This window comes from Heptranchias perlo, chromosome 2 (genome assembly GCF_035084215.1).
Source record: "Heptranchias perlo isolate sHepPer1 chromosome 2, sHepPer1.hap1, whole genome shotgun sequence".
NCBI classification, from domain to species: Eukaryota; Metazoa; Chordata; class Chondrichthyes; order Hexanchiformes; family Hexanchidae; genus Heptranchias; species Heptranchias perlo.
In genome coordinates, this window is record NC_090326.1 from 58985194 (window position 1) to 59003630 (window position 18437).

Consider the following 18437-nt stretch of genomic DNA (forward strand, 5'->3'; position numbering starts at 1 on the left):
TAAACTTGTCATCCTGATTGTGTAATCTGGCCACTGGGTTGCCGCAATATTTTCAAAACACTATCTAAAACAATTTTCATCCACCATTTTTCTCCTTCAGTAATTGAATTTTTAAAATTTCCAAATAAGGAACCAAAATTTAAAAAATACACGTCACAATAATCTGATTAAATTTATCAATTAAATTGTCTTTTGTGTCTTTTAATAACTTTGTTAAAGTTTTTACTTGGAAGCCTCAGCCTCTCCCAAAAGCTTGGTCTTGGTCTTGATACCTTTGCCCAGAGCTACGACTTTATGAGCTAAATTTGGATTGTGCAGTTTGAGCCTGTGCAGTGTACCCAATTTTCCAGGATGCATCATTACAGTTCAGTCAGCTATACTGATGGAATTTTTTTTTGTTAGCTTCCAGGAGTTCCTGCTCAAAGGGTGTTCATAATAATTTGAAGAAAAGCTAGATGTCAAATTTCAAAATTTTTACTGAGGTTAAATTCAATTTTAAAAAAGACTGTTCGGAATACGTACCTGCTGTAGCCTTTGTTTTGTGTTCTACAAACTTAAAGCGAGAGACAGAGAAAGAAGGAGGAAGAGGAGAAAGAGCATGTCTTCTTTCATGTAATGCTGCTTCAGTTTTCAAAGAAAAACACAAATTGAATTTTGAAGCCAGTTAATTACTTCATCTGTGCTTTGTTGACTGTTAGAAAAGTTCAGTACTTACGGCTTACATCTGCGAAACGGATTCTAGTTTCTAACGTGAGAGAGAGATGCACACACAAATAGAGAGAAATGCAGTTTCTTGCCTCATTCTAATTAAACATTTTTTTCCAAGTTGAATTTTGAAAGCAAGCAGATACAAATACAGCCTGCATCCATTGGTGGCACCTTTCCCCGTGACATCATGGCATATCACCTCCAACCAAAAGGAAAGAAAAACAGAAGAAAACAGAAGAGGACAAAGAAAGAAGCAAAGAGTTAAGGGAAGAGAAGTGCAAGAGACAGAGCAGCTCACTTGACTGACCCCCATGTCACTGGATTCAATATCCACTCCCTCCACCACCGCGGCGGCGCTGTGGCTACAATATGAAAGATCGATCTACAGGACAGTCTGCAACAACACATCAAGGTTACTTCGACAACACCTATCGCCCTGCAGCTCTCCACTGAGAAGGTGGGAGCACCAACGTTGCAGAAGCACCATCACCTCTGGATTCCCCTCCAAGTCGCGTACCATCCCATCTTAACAAATAATCACCATTCCTTCATCATTGCTGGGTCAATATTCTGAAATTCCCCACTTAATACCACCATGGGAGTCACAAGAACTACAGTGGTTCAAGGAGAGGGGCCATCAGCACCTTCTCTGGGGAAGGAGGGATGGGCAATAAATGTGGCCTTGCCAGCATCGCCCACATCCCCAAGAATACATTTTTAAAAAGAGAGAGAAAACCAGAGGAGGAGAGACAAAGAGAGAAACAGCAACAAGAAAACAGCGAGAGAGAAAATGTGGAAAATTGATTAACGTATGTCTAGCTTGCATTTTATCCATCACACAGCAGAATCTCAAGAATTTTTTTTTAAAAAAGAGGATTTACAGTTGCATCGTGACCTAGGTAAGTGCCTAATGTAAAAGCTTCAAACACTGATTCCAATCCTTGGCAGAAATTATCCCAGAGAACTTAAACACAGAAGATACAATCTTCCCGCTACATGGCCTAAAGGAAAGTAGCTAGAAAACCATTAAATGCCCCCCAATAGTCCTGAAATGGGCTCACCTCTGAGAATCCACCCAGGAGCTCCAGGAAATTCCTTTCAAATAGAACATCTTTTCCCCAGGAACATCAGGGAACTTTCCGCCTGAGCAGTTGAAGAGGCACACCTCAGACCCATAGAAGATTGGAGCATAATTACTGGTCCGAGCAAAGGTTTGTTTTTATTCATTCATGGGGTGCGGGTGTCGCCGGCAAGGCCCGCATCCCTAATTGCATTTGAAAAGATGGTCGTGAGCCGCTTTCTTCAACCGCTGCAGTCCGTGTGCTGAAGGTACGTCCAGGGTGCTGTTGGGTAGGGAGTTTCAGGATTTTGACCCAGCGACGATGAAGGAACAGCGATATATTTCCAAGTCAGGAGGGCGCGTGACTTGGAGGAGAACGTGCAGGTGGTGGTGTTCCCATGGCCCTGTTGCCCTTGTCCTTCTAGGAGGTGAAGGTTTGGGAGGTGCTTTTGAAGAAGCCTTGGCAAGTTGCTGCAGTGCATCTTATAGATGGTACACACTGCAGCCAGGGTGCACCGGTGGTGAAGGGAGTGAATGTTTAAGGTGGTGGATGGGGTGCCAATCACGAGGGCTGTTTTGTCCTGGATGGTGTCGACCTTAAGTGTTGCTGGAGCTGCACTCATCCAGGCAAGTGGAGAGCATTCCATCACACTCCTGACTTGTGCCTTGTAGATGGTGGAAAGGCTTTCGGGAGTTCAGGAAGTGAGTCACTCGCCACAGAATACCCAGCCTCTGACCTGCTCTTGATGCCACTGTATTTCTGTGGCTGGTCCAGTTAAGTTTCTGATCAATGGTGACCCCCAGGATGTTGTTGGGGGATTCAGCAATGGTAATGCCGTTGAATGTTATGGGGAGGTGGCTAGACTCTCTCTAGTTGGATATGGTTATTGCCTGGCACATGTCTGGCACGAATGTTACTTTCCACTTATCAGCCCAAGCCTGGATGTTGTCCAGGTCTTGCTGCATGCGGGTACGGACTGCTTCATTATGAGGGGTTGCAAATGGAACTGAATACTGTGTAATCATCAGCGAACATCCCCACTTCTGACCTTATGTGGAGGGGAGGTCATTGATGAAGCAGCTGGACGCAGGACACTGCCCTGAGGAATTGCTGCAGCAATGTCCTGGGGCTGTGATGATTGGTCTCCAACAACCACTACCACCTTCCTTTGTGCGAGATATGAGCTCAACCACTGGAGAGTTTTCCCCCCGATTCCCACAGACTTCAATTTTACTAGGACTTCTTGATGCCACACTCTGTCAAATGCTGCCAAGAAGGGCAGTCACTCTCACCTCACCTCTGGAATTCAGCTCTTTTGTCCATGTTTGGACCAAAGCTGTAACGAGGTCTGGAGCCGAGTGGTCCGGGCAGAACCTAAACCGAGCATCGATGAGCAGGTTATTGGTGAGTAAGTGCTACTTGCTAATGATTGAGAGTAGACTGATGGGGCGGTAACTGGCCAGATTGGATTTGTCCTGCTTTTTTGTGGACAGGACATAACCTGGGCAATTTTCCACTTTGTCGGGTAGATACCAGTGTTGTAGCTGTAATGGAATAGCTTGGCTAGAGGACTGGCTAGTTCTGGAGCACAAGTCTTCAGCACTACAGCCAGGATGTTGTCGGGGTCCATAGCCTTTGCTGTATCCAGTGCACTCAGCCGTTTCTTGATATCACATGGAGTGAATCGAATTGGCTGAAGACTGGCTTCTATGATAGTGGGGATCTCGGGAGGAGGCCGAGATGGATCATTCACTCTGCAGTTCTGGCTGAAGATGGCAAACACTTCAGCCTTGTCCTTTACACTCACGTGCTGGAATCTGCCATCATTGAGGATGGCGATGCTCACGGAGCTTCCTCCTCCCACTAGTTGTTTAATTGTCCACCACCATTCACGGCTGGATGTGGCAGGACTGCAGAGCTTTGACCTGATCCGTTGGTTGTGGAATCGCTTAGCTCTGTCTACAGCATGCCGCTTCCGCTGTTTAGCATGCATGTAGTCCTGTGTTGTGGCTTCACCAGTTTGGCACCTCATTTTTAGGCAAGCCTGGTGCTGCTCCCAGCATGCTCTTCTTCACTCCTCATTGAACCAGGGTTGATCCCCTGGCTTGATGGTAGTGGTAGAGTGAGGAATATGCCGGGCTATGAAGTTACAGATTGTGGTGGAATACAATTCTGCTGCTGCTGATAGCCCACAGCGCCTCATGGATGCCCAGTTTTGAGCTGCTGGATCTGTTCTGAATCCATCTCATTTAGCACGGTGGTAGTGCCACACAACATGATGGATGGTGTCCTCAGTGTGAAGATGGGACTTCGTCGCCACAAGGAATGTGCGGCGGTCACTCCTGCCAATACTGTCATGGACAGATGCATTTGCGACAGGTAGATTGGTGAGGACGAGGTCAAGTAAGTTTTTCCCTCGTGTTGGTTCTCTTATCACCCTCCGCAGTCCCAGTCTGGCAGCTATATCATAGAATCTTGGAAGTTACGGCACAGAAGGAGGCCATTTGGCTACAGCACTTCAAGTGCACATCCAAGTTCTTTTTAAATGAGTTGAGGGTTTCTCCCTCTACCATCCTTTCAGGCAGCGAGTTCCAGACCCCCGCCACCCTCTGGGTGAAAAAAATTCTCCTCAGCTCCCTTCTAATCCTTCTACCAATTACTTTAAATCTATGTCCACTGGTCACTGACCCCTCTGCTAAGGGCCAACTCAATCAGTAGAGGTGCTACCGAGCCACTTTTGGTGATGGACATTGAAGTCCCCCACCCAGAGTACAGTCAGTGCCCTTGCTACCCTCAGTGCTTCCTCCAAGTGGTGCTCAACATGGAGTACCACCAATTCAACAGCTGAGGGAGGGTGGTAAATGGTAATCAGCAGGAAGTTTCCTTGCCCATGTTTGACCTGATGCCATGAGACTTCACGGGGTCTGGAGTCAATGTTGAGGACTCCCAGGGTCACTCCCTCCTGACCTCTGGTGGTTATGTCCTGTCACTGGGACAGGACATACCGAGGGATGGTGATGGAGGAGTCTGGGATGTTGGCTGAAAGGTATGATTCTTGGACAGTTCTCCCAATTTTGGCACAAGTCCCCATTGGTTAGTGAGGAGGACTTTGCAAGGTCGAATGGGCTTGGTTAGCTTTTGTCATGTCCGGTACCTAGTGGTCTGTCCGGTTTTATTCTTATTATGTCTTTTTGTAGTGGGATTGTACAACTGAGTGGCTTGCTAGGCCACTTCAGAGGGCAGTTAAAAATCAACCACATTACCGTGGGTCTGGAGTCACATGTTGGCCAGACCGGGTAAGGACGGCAGGTTTCCTTCCCTAAAGGACACTAGTGAACCAGATGGGTTTTTACGACAATCCAGTAGTTTCATGGTCACCATTACTGATACTAGCTTTTTATTCCAGATTTATTTTTAAATTAATTAAATTAAAAAATTTAAATTCCCCAGCTGCCATGGCAGGATTTGAACTCATGTTTCTGGATTATTCGTCCAGGCCTCTGGATTACTAGTCTAGTAACATAACCACTATACTACTGTACCCAGTACTGCTTCCCTTAGAGAGGAGACAAAGACCACAGCTGTAGTAGAGCCGATGCTCTGAATGCAGAGTGACGAGACGAACCCCGATACAAGCAGGAGGATAAATAAACAACCCTTTATCATAAGGAGCAGAAAAACTCCTCGGGCACATCAAGATATTATGAGCAGGGTGACGAGTCAACTAAGCGCCGAGTGTATAACCTCCCCTTCTCCCAATTCATCAAGGAAGATGCACAGTCATTGGACTCCCAAATTTTGAATGAGATCCCAGTAGCAATAGAAGCATCCATCGTGGGAAAGCTCCTGGCCTGGATTCTCCAAGGCAATAGTTCCCGAACTGACTGAAACTCTTCCACCATGATGCAGAGGCAAGCATTCTCCCAGAGACTTTCAAGGTAGCAACAATCAACACCAATCCACAAAAAAGGCCACGGCCCCACCTACACAGACTACAAAATGTTACGTTCCTAGTCAGCAGATTGGATGCAGTTGCCCTAGCATTACCCACGTCAGCCAAACAGGGTCACCACTCAAGACTGCAGGCGATGTTTACAGAGGCAATTTCCATCATAAATGTCACAGGAATTTCTAAAGGAAAAACTTGACAGGAAGTATGTGCAGAGATGAGACTTTGAATATATTAAATAGATGTACAATGAAAAATAAAATGTTGTCTCACCTCTTTGACATGGGTATGAAAAGAGACCGACATATCCAATAAGATCTTCCGCTGCTCCACTCTTCTCACAAAGTCCTGAATCCGATCTTCCAGTTGATGGGCTGCCTGGTAAATCTCTTCAGGGTCACACTCCCCAGTCTGAGCCAATTGCTCTGCTGCTTCCAGGAGTTTATCTGCATTGGTGTATGTGTTCTAAAGAAGAAAAGAATGTTTCTATATTTCCTGGTATCGTTCAACTGAACTATGTAATACAATATCAATGCAATAAAATGTTGCTAACTCCCAACAGGAGCTGCCGGGTTTAGTCAAAAATGATAACTTGCCATATTTAATAAGAAATGTGGTTGTTTTGGAAACTTGGAGAAAACGCAAGAACATTTGGATAGATTTTACTGAATTTACTGAAAAACTTAGTTTCCACATTAAGTACAGGAAACTTTCATCTCAGTTTAATTATGGTCTGAATGCTATATTTCCCAAGGTGCTGGCGTTCCACAGAATGATAAGGAATTTGCCAAATTACACCCTATGTAATAAGCTCCTAATCTTCATTGTGTCACGAAGGGGATGAAATGAGTGAAAGCTAGGCTCTAAGTATAGGGAGAAAGAAAACTTCTATCTGACATCTCCTAGTGATCACCCTATGGTGTTCACTCCTATGCGTGTGTGCGCACGCACGCATGCAACAAACTACACTTAGTTCATGACGGGTATTTTTTATGTTTGTGACAGACACTTTTAACATTGATCCTACTACTAAACTCACCATCAATGCAGGAGAGCTCCTTCAAATGTGCTTTATGTACTACGTTCACTACCATAACCAAACAAACAAACCAGTTGCTGGCATCTAACCAACCCACTACAGTTTAACAGCAAATCTTAGCAGGGACAAATTTCCCTACTTCAACTTTTCCAGCTAAGAAATGAAAACCATTTGTCATTGGAGGTGCATGGTGGTGAGAATCTGCACTAACTTTTGTACTGGTGTTACATGTGCAGAATTTTAAGAGTACGTTTGGAGATGTGTTGTCTTTAAATAATGATGAAGCTGTTATGCACAATCATCTCTGGCCTGCATCTTAAAAGTTAGCAGTGTGGTGTGTAAGGTACTGGACCAGAAACCCAGAAGTTGAGAGTTTAAATCCCAATATTACAAATTGTTAAACAGATTTCAACAAATCTGTTCGTTTGTGAGCTGGCAACAAAAAAGAACATGAAACTTGTTGAATTTCTGTAAAAACCCATTTGATTCTCTACTGCCCTTCCCTTCTGGAAAGGTAACTGGCCATCCCTACCCAGCCTACACGTGACTTCAGTCTCACACTGCATGGTTGAATGTTAAAACCCTCTCAAAGGGCCACTAAGCCACTCAATTATAAAACAATCTCTACCACCACCTTCTCAGAGAAACTAGGGAAAGCCAATAAATGAGCCAACATCCTGAGAACAATTTTTTTAAAAAACCTCTGTCTTCAGCCTTTAGTCACTCCCTCACAATCTTATACCTTTTCAAAACAAACTATATTAAAACTTCCAAGCACAGCTTCTCTGGTACTCTACAGCTTCAAATAGATTTTCTTTTGGATCAGAAAGTATTAAGGATTAAATTAATCTTAAGTAGGACACAGCACAGATATTGATTTCAGTCTCAGTGTTTTCATTTATTAAAAGCTCTCCACATCACATTCTTGAGATGAATCCTTCCATATATTTTACAGAATGGTTTTGTGAGATGCCAAGGATATTAAATTATCTCACTTTTAGGTTTCCATACTTAGTTTCAAAGGCCATTTGGATAGTTTCTTGTTTGATCATTATAACTGCCTGATCACTACACCCGAGGCTGTCATATACTCTTCTGCTTAAAAGTCATCTGATCTTACAAAAGTATTTCAATACTTGTGTGTGTATATATATATAGATATATATATATAGATAGATAGATAGAGCGAGCATGTTGTTGAATGTAACACAAACTGGTTACACACATGCTCCACTCACTGGCACTTTTGACGTCCTCTTTAAAACTGTAGCTAGTGCCAGTGACCTAATCATGTGTTGTTGGATACGGAGTAATCAGCTGGTATTACATTCAACCATGCACTTTGCTCACTGGCACTTTAAACATACAGAACTTTAATTTTAAATAGGAGTGTGTTTAAAGAGAGCAGATCGTGAGGAGAATAGAATATTAGCCGGTTACTGTATATTCAGCAACACACACTCCAATCACCAGCTCTCAAAGGATTTTCTGCTCCATTGTCAGGCAGATGGGTGGGAAGATTTGGGGTTCAGGTGGATGTGCAAAGAGAAGCCTGTGAGCAACTCTATGCTTTAGTTAAAAGATACTAGTCTTTGCTTTGCAAATACAACAGATTAGCAGTAATATAAAAAAGACTGTCTATGTTACGGATGTGTACTTCACTTCATCACAGCCTCTCCCTGTCTGAGCCTGAACCAGAACGTTCGCAACCTTGATGTCATATTTGACAGAGATGAGCTTCCGTCCACATATCTGCTTCATCACCAAGACCGCCTACTTCCACCTCCGTACCATTGCCCGTCTCCGCCCCAGCTCATCTGCTGCTGAAACTCTCATCCGCTGCTGAAACCCTCATCCATGCCTTTACTGCTCCAGACTCGACTACGCCAAAGCTCTCCTGACCAGCCTCCCAAATTCCACGCTCCATAAACTTGAGCTCATCCAAAACTCTGCGGCCTGTATCCCAACTTGCACCAAATCCCATTCACTTATCAACCCTGTGCTCGCTCATCTACATTGGCTCCTAGTCCAGGAACGCCACCGATTTTAAAATTCTCATTCTTGTTTTCACATCTCTCCGTGGCCTCGCCCCTCCCTATCTCTGTGACCTCCTCCAACCCTACAACCCTCCAAGATCTCTGCGCTCCTCCAATTCTTGCTTCTTGCGCTTCCCCGATTTTAATCGCTCCACTATTGGCGGCCGTGCCTTCAGCTGCCTAGGCCCTAAGGTCTGGAATTCCCTCCCTAACCCTCAGCCTTTCCGCCTCTCTCTCCTCCTTTAAGGCGTTCCTTAAAGCCTACCTCTTTGAACAAGCCCTGTCCTAATAGCTCCTTATCTGGCTCGGTGTCAAATTTTATTTGATAACACTCCTGTGAAGCGCTTTGGGACGTTTTACTATGTTAAAGGCGCTATATAAATGCAAGTTATTGTACCCTTCTAGGAAATGCACCCAAAACACAAAACGTTCTTTCCACAGATGCTGACCGATCTGTGCGTTTCCAGCTTTTTCTCTTTTTGTTTCAGCTTTCCTGCATCTGCAACAGTTTGCTTTTTACTTAGCACTAATGTACCTCTAATCAGAGTCTATTGTTTCAGCACAGGAAAGAACTTCACAGCTTGTTCACAGAATGAGCTGCAAAATTTTTTCCCATGCTGAAACCAAAGAGGGACAGCACAATTAATCTGATCAACACAACCATACCCACTGATCATTATAAACAAAAACAACCACAGAGTTTTGTCAAAGACAGTCAGATGATTACTAGAAGCAGTCATCACTTAAAAAAAAAATGAAATTTTACTATATGACATGGCTCAGACATAATGGGGCATTTGCAATAATAAAATGTGTGACTTGGACAAAACTCAGTCATTTAAAAGTATTTATGATGAAATGACATCAGTTAACAAGAACACAAAGATAAGAAAAAACTGCAAATGCCAGAAATCAAATAAATACAGAAGTTGCTGGAATTACATTTTAGCAACTGAAAAGAGAAAAGATAGGTTAATATTTCTGGTGTAGACCCTTTTTCAGTTTCCGGTATTTTCTGTTTTTAATTAAAATCATTAGCAGATTTGTTTTCTTTAGCCTCAACCAGGGGTTAATGGAAACAAATCTTCACCTTCAGTGAAATAATGATTTCTAATTCAATAAGCTGAGGCCAACCACCACCAGGTGGAGCAGTAGGAACAAAGCAAACGTTTTCAAAATTATCACTGCCTGCAAGAAAGCCATAAACTTGCTGTCACTTCAGTGGCAAGTGTGACTACTTCTAATTAGTGTCTTTATTTTAAATGCTAATTCAAATCCATGACCAACTCACTTCGGCACAAAGAGGCCTGCATCAGGATTTTGTTTTGCTGGTCAACATTTGTAAATCAGAGGAGAGAGAACAAAACAGTGGGGGAGTTTCTGGAGTGAGGGTGGGGGGGTTGGAGAAACAAAAGCACATTCCCATCTATAAGTGATTATTCTTAATCGACAAAGCAAAGTATTTTCTTCATGTAGAAATTCCAATCAAAATAAATTGAGAACTGTCACTATGGAGTGGAACGGAGGATAGTAATTTACAAACAAAAAGTTTCTTCAATTCATTTGTATATTTTTGATTTCTAAGATGGGAACAATTTGCTTCTGTGCCTTAGATGTACTTTTAGGTGCTTCTTGTAGTGCGTTATAGCACATGCAAGACTGACATTTTTATGAAAAGACCTTTAATAAGGCCTTCCACTGGCAACTTCCAATTGACTTGAATTTTTGTTAAAGAAAACAAAATGATCACAAAGCAATCACTTCACAGACACCAAAATGGCAAAGCATAAACAAAGTTTCAAAGTGAACAACATTGTAAAACTACAAACAGCTGTAACTTGACTAATATCAATTTGGCTCAGTGGTAGCACTCTCGCCTCGAGTGGCAGCTGGTGACCTTTTTTGACAGGTGAGGCACAGCTATACATGCCTAACCAAGCTATGGTGTTACCACGGCATGCACAAAGCGTTTTATTTTCTTGTCCACAGACCCACAGCAATGTCAGTCTACAATTGTCCCATTGGGATAACATTTTATTATAGTTTGACTTGTCGCCAGTCTTCACCCCTACCATAGCCCATCTGCTGTCGTAACCTTCATCCTCAATGCTTTTGTCACCTGCAGACTCCATTATTCTAATACTCTCCTGGCCGGCCTACCAGCCTCCACTCTCTTTAAACTTCAGCTGATCCAAAACTCTGCTGCCCGTATCCTAACATGCACCAAGTCCCACTCACCCGTCATCCCAGTGCTCGCTGACCTACATTGGTTCCCGGTCCCCTAATGCCTCCAATTTAAAATTCTCATCCCCTTGTTCAAACCCTTCATGGACTCGACCCCTTCCCTTTTTCTGTAGCCTCCTCCAGCCCTACAACCCTCCAAGAACTCTTGTGTTCCTCTAACTTTGGCCTCTTGTGCATCCCTAAACTCCCTTTGTCCCATCATTGTTAGCTGTGCGTTCAGCTGTATAAGCCCCAACTTTTGGAATTCCCTTCCTAAATCTCTCCACCTCTTTCTGCTCCTTTAAGAGCCCCCTTTAAAACCTATGTCTTTGCCCAAGCTTTTAGTCACCTCTCCTTATATCTCCTTATTTGGCTTGGTGTCAATTTTTTTCTGATATGTTTCTATGAAGCTTTTCTATGAGAAATGTTTTTCTCCATTAAAGGTGCAATTTAAATGCAAGTTGTTGTTGTTGTTGTTGCTGCTGCTGCTGCTGCTGCTACAGCAGAGATGGCTGCCTTCCAGTAGCCCACCTAAGTAAGCTTCTCCCCATTCTTCACGTACAAGCCTTGATGATTAGTGTTGGTGTGGTATATAATGACAGGAGCAATTCAGCTGATTGTAAACCTATCGTTCTGACAAAAAGTCATTGGCCTGAAACGTTAACCCTATGTTTCTCTCTCCACCAATGCTGAGTGTTTCCAGTATTTTCTGTTTTTATTTCAGTAATCCTATCCTTACTGGCCTACAACCAAATGCTGCTCCCAGTGGCCGTTGTTACATAACAGAAACGCTAACCTCGCCCAGGGGCATTGGGGCCGACTGCAGCATCTTCAGTGCCACTTCAGCGGAGATCAGCTAGCCCAGCACAAAGCTGGAATGAAATTGGGGATCTTCTTCGTTTGTGTAGCTCAGTATCACACTGCATACTGTCACCGCTACAGGTGAGGTGCCTGAAGATTGGAGGGTAGCAAATGTTGTGCCTTTGTTTAAGAAGGGCGGCAGGGAAAAGCCTGGGAACTACAGACCAGTGAGCCTGACATCTGTAGTGGGTAAGTTGTTAGAGGGTATTCTGAGGGACAGGATCTACAGGCATTTGGAGAGGCAGGGACTAATTAGGAACAGTCAGCATGGTTTTGTGAGAGGAAAATCATGTCTCACCAATTTGATTGAGTTTTTTGAAGGGGTAACCAAGCAGATAGATGAGGGCTGTGCAGTAGACGTGGTCTACATGGACTTCAGCAAAGCATTTGACAAGGTACCGCATGGTAGGTTGTTACATAAGGTTAAATCTCATGGGATCCAAGGTGAGGTAGCCAATTGGATACAAAATTGGCTTGACGACAGAAGACAGAGGGTGGTTGTAGAGGGTTGTTTTTCAAACTGGATGCCTGTGTCCAGTGGTGTGCCTCAGGGATCGGTGCTGGGTCCGCTGTTATTTGTTATTTATATTAATGATTTGGATGAGAATTTAGGAGGCATGGTTAGTAAGTTTGCAGATGACACCAAGATTGGTGGCATTGTGGACAGTGAAGAAGGTTATCTGGGATTGCAACGGGATCTTGATCAATTGGGCCAGTGGGCCGATGAATGGCAGATGGAGTTTAATTTAGATAAATGTGAGGTGATGCATTTTGGTAGATCGAATCGGGCCAGGACCTACTCCGTTAATGGTAGGGCGTTGGGGAGAGTTATAGAACAAAGAGATCTAGGAGTACAGATTCATAGCTCCTTGAAAGTGGAGTCACAGGTGGATAGGGTGGTGAAGAAGGCATTCGGCATGCTTGGTTTCATTGGTCAGAACATCGAATGCAGGAGTTGAGATGTCTTGTTGAAGTTGTACAGGGCATTGGTGAGGCCACACTTGGAGTACTGTGTACAGTTCTGGTCACCCTGTTATAGAAAGGATATTATTAAACTAGAAAGAGTGCAGAAAAGATTTACTAGGATGCTACCGGGACTTGATGGTTTGACTTACAGGGAGAGGTTAGACAGACTGGGACTTTTTTCCCTGGAGAGTAGGAGGTTAAGGGGTGATCTTATAGAAGTCTATAAAATAATGAGGGGCATAGATAAGGTCGATAGTCAAAATCTTTTCCCAAAGGTAGGGGAGTCTATAACGAGGGGGCATAGATTTAAGGTGAGAGGGGAGAGATAAAAAAGGGTCCAGAGGGGCAATTTTTTCACTCAAAGGGTGGTGAGTGTCTGGAACGAGCTGCCAGAGGCAGTAGTAGAGGCGGGTACAATTTTGTCTTTTAAAAAGCATTTGGACAGTTACATGGGTAAGATGGGTATAGAGGGATATGGGCCAAGTGCAAGCAATTGGGACTAGCTTAGTGGTATAAACTGGGCGACATGGACATGTTGGGCCGAAGGGCCTGTTTCCATGTTGTAACTTCTATGATTCTATGATTCTATATGAGATGTTGAACCGATGCCCCATCTGCCTTCTTAGGTGGATGTAAAAGATCCCACGGCACTATTTTGAAGAGGAGCAGGGGCATTCTCCCCAATGTCCTGGCCAACATTTATCTCCCAACCAGCATCTAAAGCAGATTATCTGGTCATTCATCTTATTTTCTGTTTGTGGGACCTTGCTGTGCGCAAATTGGCTGCCACATTACCTACATTATAACAGTGACTACACTTCAAAAGTACTTCATTGGCTGTAATGCGCTTTGGGAAGTCCTGAAGGGCGCTATATAAATGCAAGTTCTTTCTTTCTAAGATAAGAAATAGTAAAGGCAAGTCGTCACTTGTAGGAGTAGTTTTGGCCCCCAAACAGTATCCACACTGTAGGACAGGGTATACAGGAAGAAATAATGGGAGCCTGTGAGAAAGGAACAGCGATAATCATGGGTGATTTTAATCTACATATAGATTGGAAGAATCTGATCGGCAAAGGTAGCCTGGAAGATGAGTTCATAGAGTGCTTTCTGGACAGTTTCTTAGAGCAGCACGTTCCAAAGCCAACCAGACAGCAGGCTATTCTAGATCTGGTAATGTGTAATGATACAGGATGAATTAATTACCTCATTGTAAAGGAGCCTCTAGGTAGCAGTGATCACAATATGATTGAATTTCACATTCAGTTTGAGGGAGAGAAGAGTAAGTCTAAGACTAGTGTTTTAAACTTAAATAAGGGCAATTATGAGGGCATGAAGACAGAGCTGGCTAAAGTGAACTGGGAATTTAGGTTAAGGGATAGGTCAGTAGAGATGCAGTGGCAGACATTTAATTAGATATTTCATAACAATCAGCAAAGATACATTCCAGTGAGAAAGAAAGACTCCAGGGGAAGGACATACCATCCATGGCTAACTAAGGAAGTTAAAGATAGTATCAAATTGAAAGTAAAAGCATACAATTCAGAGATTAGTGGCAGGTCAGAAGATTGGACAGAATATAAAAAACAGCAAAGAATGACCAAAAGAATAAGAAGGAGGGAGAAATTAGAGTACGAGAGAAAGCTAGCTAGAAATATAAAAACAGATAGTAAGAGTTTCTATTTAAAAAGGAAAAGAGTAAGTAAAGCGAGTGTTGGTCCTCCAGAGTGAGAGTCTGGGGAATTAATAATGGAGAATAAGGAAATGGTGGATGAATTGAACAGATATTTTGCGTCCGTCTTCACTGTAGAGGATACAAATAACATGCCAACAATAATTGTGTATCGAGAGGTGAAAGGGAGGGAGGAACTTAAAATATTTACAATCACCAAGGAAAGGGTTTTGAAAAAATTATTGGAACTAAAAGCTGACAAGTCCCTAGGTCCTGACGGACTTCATCCTAGGGTCTTAAAAGTGGCTGCAGAGATAGTTGATGCATTGGTATTAATTTTCCCTAGATTCTGGAAGGGTCCCATCAGTCGAAAATAGCGTATGTAATTCCTCTATTCAAGAAAGGAGGGAGCCAGAAAGCAGGAAACTAAAGGCCAGTTAGCTTAACATGTCATAGGGAAATGCTAGAATATATTATTAAAGACGTTATAGCAGGGCACTTAGAAAATCTCAATGCAATCAGGCAGAGTCAACACGGCTTTGTGAAAGGGAAATCGTATTTGACCATATTAGAGTTCTCTGAGGAAGTAACAAGCAACGTGGATAAAGGGGATCCTGTGGATGTGGTGTACTTGGATTTCCAGAAGGCTTTGGACGAGGTGCCACATCAAAGGCTACTACACAAAAATAAGAGTTCACGGTGTAGGGGGTAACATATTAGCATGGATAAAGGATTGGTTAGCTAACAGGAAACAGAGAGGTGGCATAAATGGGTCATTTTCAGGTTGGCAAGATGTAATGAGTGGAGTGCCACAGGGATCAGTGCTGGGACCTCAACTATTTACAATCTATATCAATGACTTGGATGAAGGGACCGAATGTATGGTTGCTAAATTTGCTGATGACACAAAGGTAGGAAAGCAAGTTGTGAAGAGGACATAAAGAGTCTGCAAAGGGATATAGATAGGTTAAGTGAGTGGGCAAAAATTTGGCAGATGGGAGTATAATGTGGGAAAATGTGAATTTGTCCATTTTGGAAGGAGGAATAGAAAAGCAGTATATTATTTAACTGGCAAAAGGTTGCAGAACTCTGAGGTACAGAGGGCTCTGGGTGTCCTAGTACATGAATCACAAAAAGTTAGTATGCAGGTACAGCAAGTGATTAGGAAGGCAAATGGAATGTTGTCATTTATTGCAAGGGGAATGGAATATAAAAGTAGAGATGTTTTGGTACAGTTGTACAGGGCATTGGTGAGACCACATCTAGAATACTGTGTGCAGTTTTGGTCTCCTTATTAAAGAAAGGACATAATTGCTTTGGAGGCAGTTCAGAGAAGGTTCACTCGACGGATTTCTGGAATGAGGGAGTTATCTTATAAGGAAAGGTTAGACAAGTTGGGCCTGTATACACTGGAGTTTAGAAGAATGAGAGATGATCTTATTGAAGCATATAAAATCCTGAGGGGACTTGAAGAGGAGTAGATGCTGAGGGGAAGTTTCCCCTTGTGGGAGAGACTAGAACTAGGGGCCACAGTTTAAAAATAAGGGGTCTCCCATTTAAGACGAGATGAGAAGAAATTTTTTCTCTCAGAGGGTCGTGAGTCTGTGGAACACCCTTCGCCAGAGAGCAGTGGAGGCAGGGTCATTGAATAAGGTTGAATTAGATAGATTCCTGATTAACAAGGGAGTCAAAGGTTATAGTCGGTAGACGGGAAAGTAGGGTTGAGATCACAATCAGATCAGCCATGATCTTATCAAATAGCGGAGCAGGCTTGAGGGGCCGAATGGCCTACTCCTGCTCTTAATTCATATGTTCGTATGTTCTTCCTTTACCCACTGAGCCGCTGGTGGAACAATCATTTATTCATTGATTAAAGTAAACCATTTATGGAGGGATGAAATTAATCCGTGCGCAAGTGGTGCATTAATTGCAAGCTAAAATTTTTGCCCAAATTCTTTGTAACACACATATTTTGAGTGCTTTCTGGAACTTTGGATGGCATAAGGTGCACTAAAAATAATGAACAACTGAGTACTGAATAATTGGAAAGAATACTGCTTAACTAGCTAAACAGTCAATTGACCAGTGCCCAGTGATCTAATCCAGCTGTGAAGTGTGTAATTGCTGTAAAGAATGGATGGAGAGCACAGGTGGTATGAACTGAGATTTAGAGAAGAGGATCTGTAGATTATAGTGTACAGTGTGGGGGCACAGCAGAGGGCTCTATATGGAGTGAGGGAGAAAACAATAAGCCTTAGTGTGAAGCTGACATACAGGACCATCGCTCAGGGGGTCAACTAGAGTTACACAACAGGAGAATGGAAAATGATATTGCAAGAAATCATCAGATTTGGAAAAAAACATGCCAAGGCGAGAAAGGCTAAGAAGTGTAAATAAACCTAGCCTGTCATGTATGTAAGTCTGGAGTCAAAGTAAATGTCAGATGAGTTTGCTCGAGTGCCTTAGTATACCAAACCTGAATTTATCCTGCTGCAAGTGCAACACAAAGGGAATTAATGAACATAGTTAAGAACTGGCAAAGCAGGATTAAAAACCCAGAATGATGCAACTGATAAAGACTGAAGCCTATCTATAATTACTCACACATACAGCTGACAATTACTATGTATTCCGTCAAATCTCAAACATTCTAACAAATGTTTCAGCAGGCAAGGAAATTACATTCAGTTGCACCCCCCCTCCCCCACCCCAGAAATGACGTTTCACACCTTTGGCGCTCGCATCCCCCTTCAATAATTTCTACATTCACCGTGGGGCAAACTGTACCTATATATAGTTTAGAATTTTCCCTTACAATAAAAGTGATTAAATATTGGGTATATCCACAGCTTCAGTTACTACCAGTCCATGTCCTACTGCACATACATTACAACCCCTTGTCTTTATTTGTCATTAAGCCTATATTTACGCTGATGTTGAGTTGTCCGCTTTTCTGCAGTTGTGTCAGCTTATGCTTGTTTTCTAAGTTGGTCTGTAAGGGACTTGTTTTGATTCAATCTCAGCCAAATTCATCCAATGGGCCATAGATACAAGATTAAATGTAAGAGATTTAGAACAGCGGGGAAAGAGAAACATCTTTAAACACAGAGTTGTGAGGCTGTGGATTTCACTTCCAGGGTTAGTGTTTGAGGCAGAAACTATGTCAACATTCAAAATTAGACTGGAAAATTGGATTAAGGAAAATGGGTTGACAGGATATGGGAACAGGAAGGACAAAGGTCGAATATAACTCTACTTGCATGAAGAGTAAATGCTGACACAGATTGGTTGAGCTGAATGGCCTGTTTCTGTGTTGTAACTATGTGTTTCTATGTATTAAGCTAAATGGTTAGATGTGCTGGAACCACCTCAACCACATGTGCAAATTGCAATCTATACATGAAAAAAATTCTGGAATGTGATTTGACTGACATCAGCATCCCTTCACTACTTGGACCATGTGGCCATTCTTCATATGTGAGCCTAGACAATAAATGTAACAGGTCAGCCCAATCCTGTTCTGGTTTGATGTCTACACACCTATGTGCATAAGACCACACAACTATGCTGGTGCCTAAAATACACAAACTACTCATACGTTCCATGCGTACTCATCTTCTCATTACAGAGAAAGGCCACCTCCAACAAAAGGGCACAGAATGTAAATGGATGGAAGGACTCAGCAGTCAAAGCTCTTACACACCCTTTGAAGAGGTCACTGGCTAGAAAGCTCTAAATGGCATAAGTAGCACCTAAGCATAAAAAGAATATGTTCCTGGTTTGCGTACATATAATCACATATTTTCTGTGTAAATGTACTTCAGCAAGTGTCAAGCAGTGACGGTTTTTTGTCTGCCCATTCCATACTCCAACAGCTCCTCTTCCTTCCTTCTTACCTACCACAATCCCAGGTTTGGATACCCCT

General features: G+C 42.9%; 1 protein-coding gene across 3 annotated transcripts in view; it reads right to left on the reverse strand.

Annotated features, from left to right (window-relative positions):
- LOC137339542 (triple functional domain protein) overlaps positions 1-18437 on the reverse strand; it is a 522426-nt gene that overhangs the window by 228964 nt on the left and 275025 nt on the right. For all 3 annotated transcript variants that reach the window (XM_068001904.1, XM_068001903.1, XM_068001905.1), the window contains exon 11: positions 5992-6183. In XM_068001904.1, the coding sequence (XP_067858005.1) occupies positions 5992-6183 (192 nt within the window). The remainder of the gene's footprint in view (positions 1-5991; positions 6184-18437) is intronic.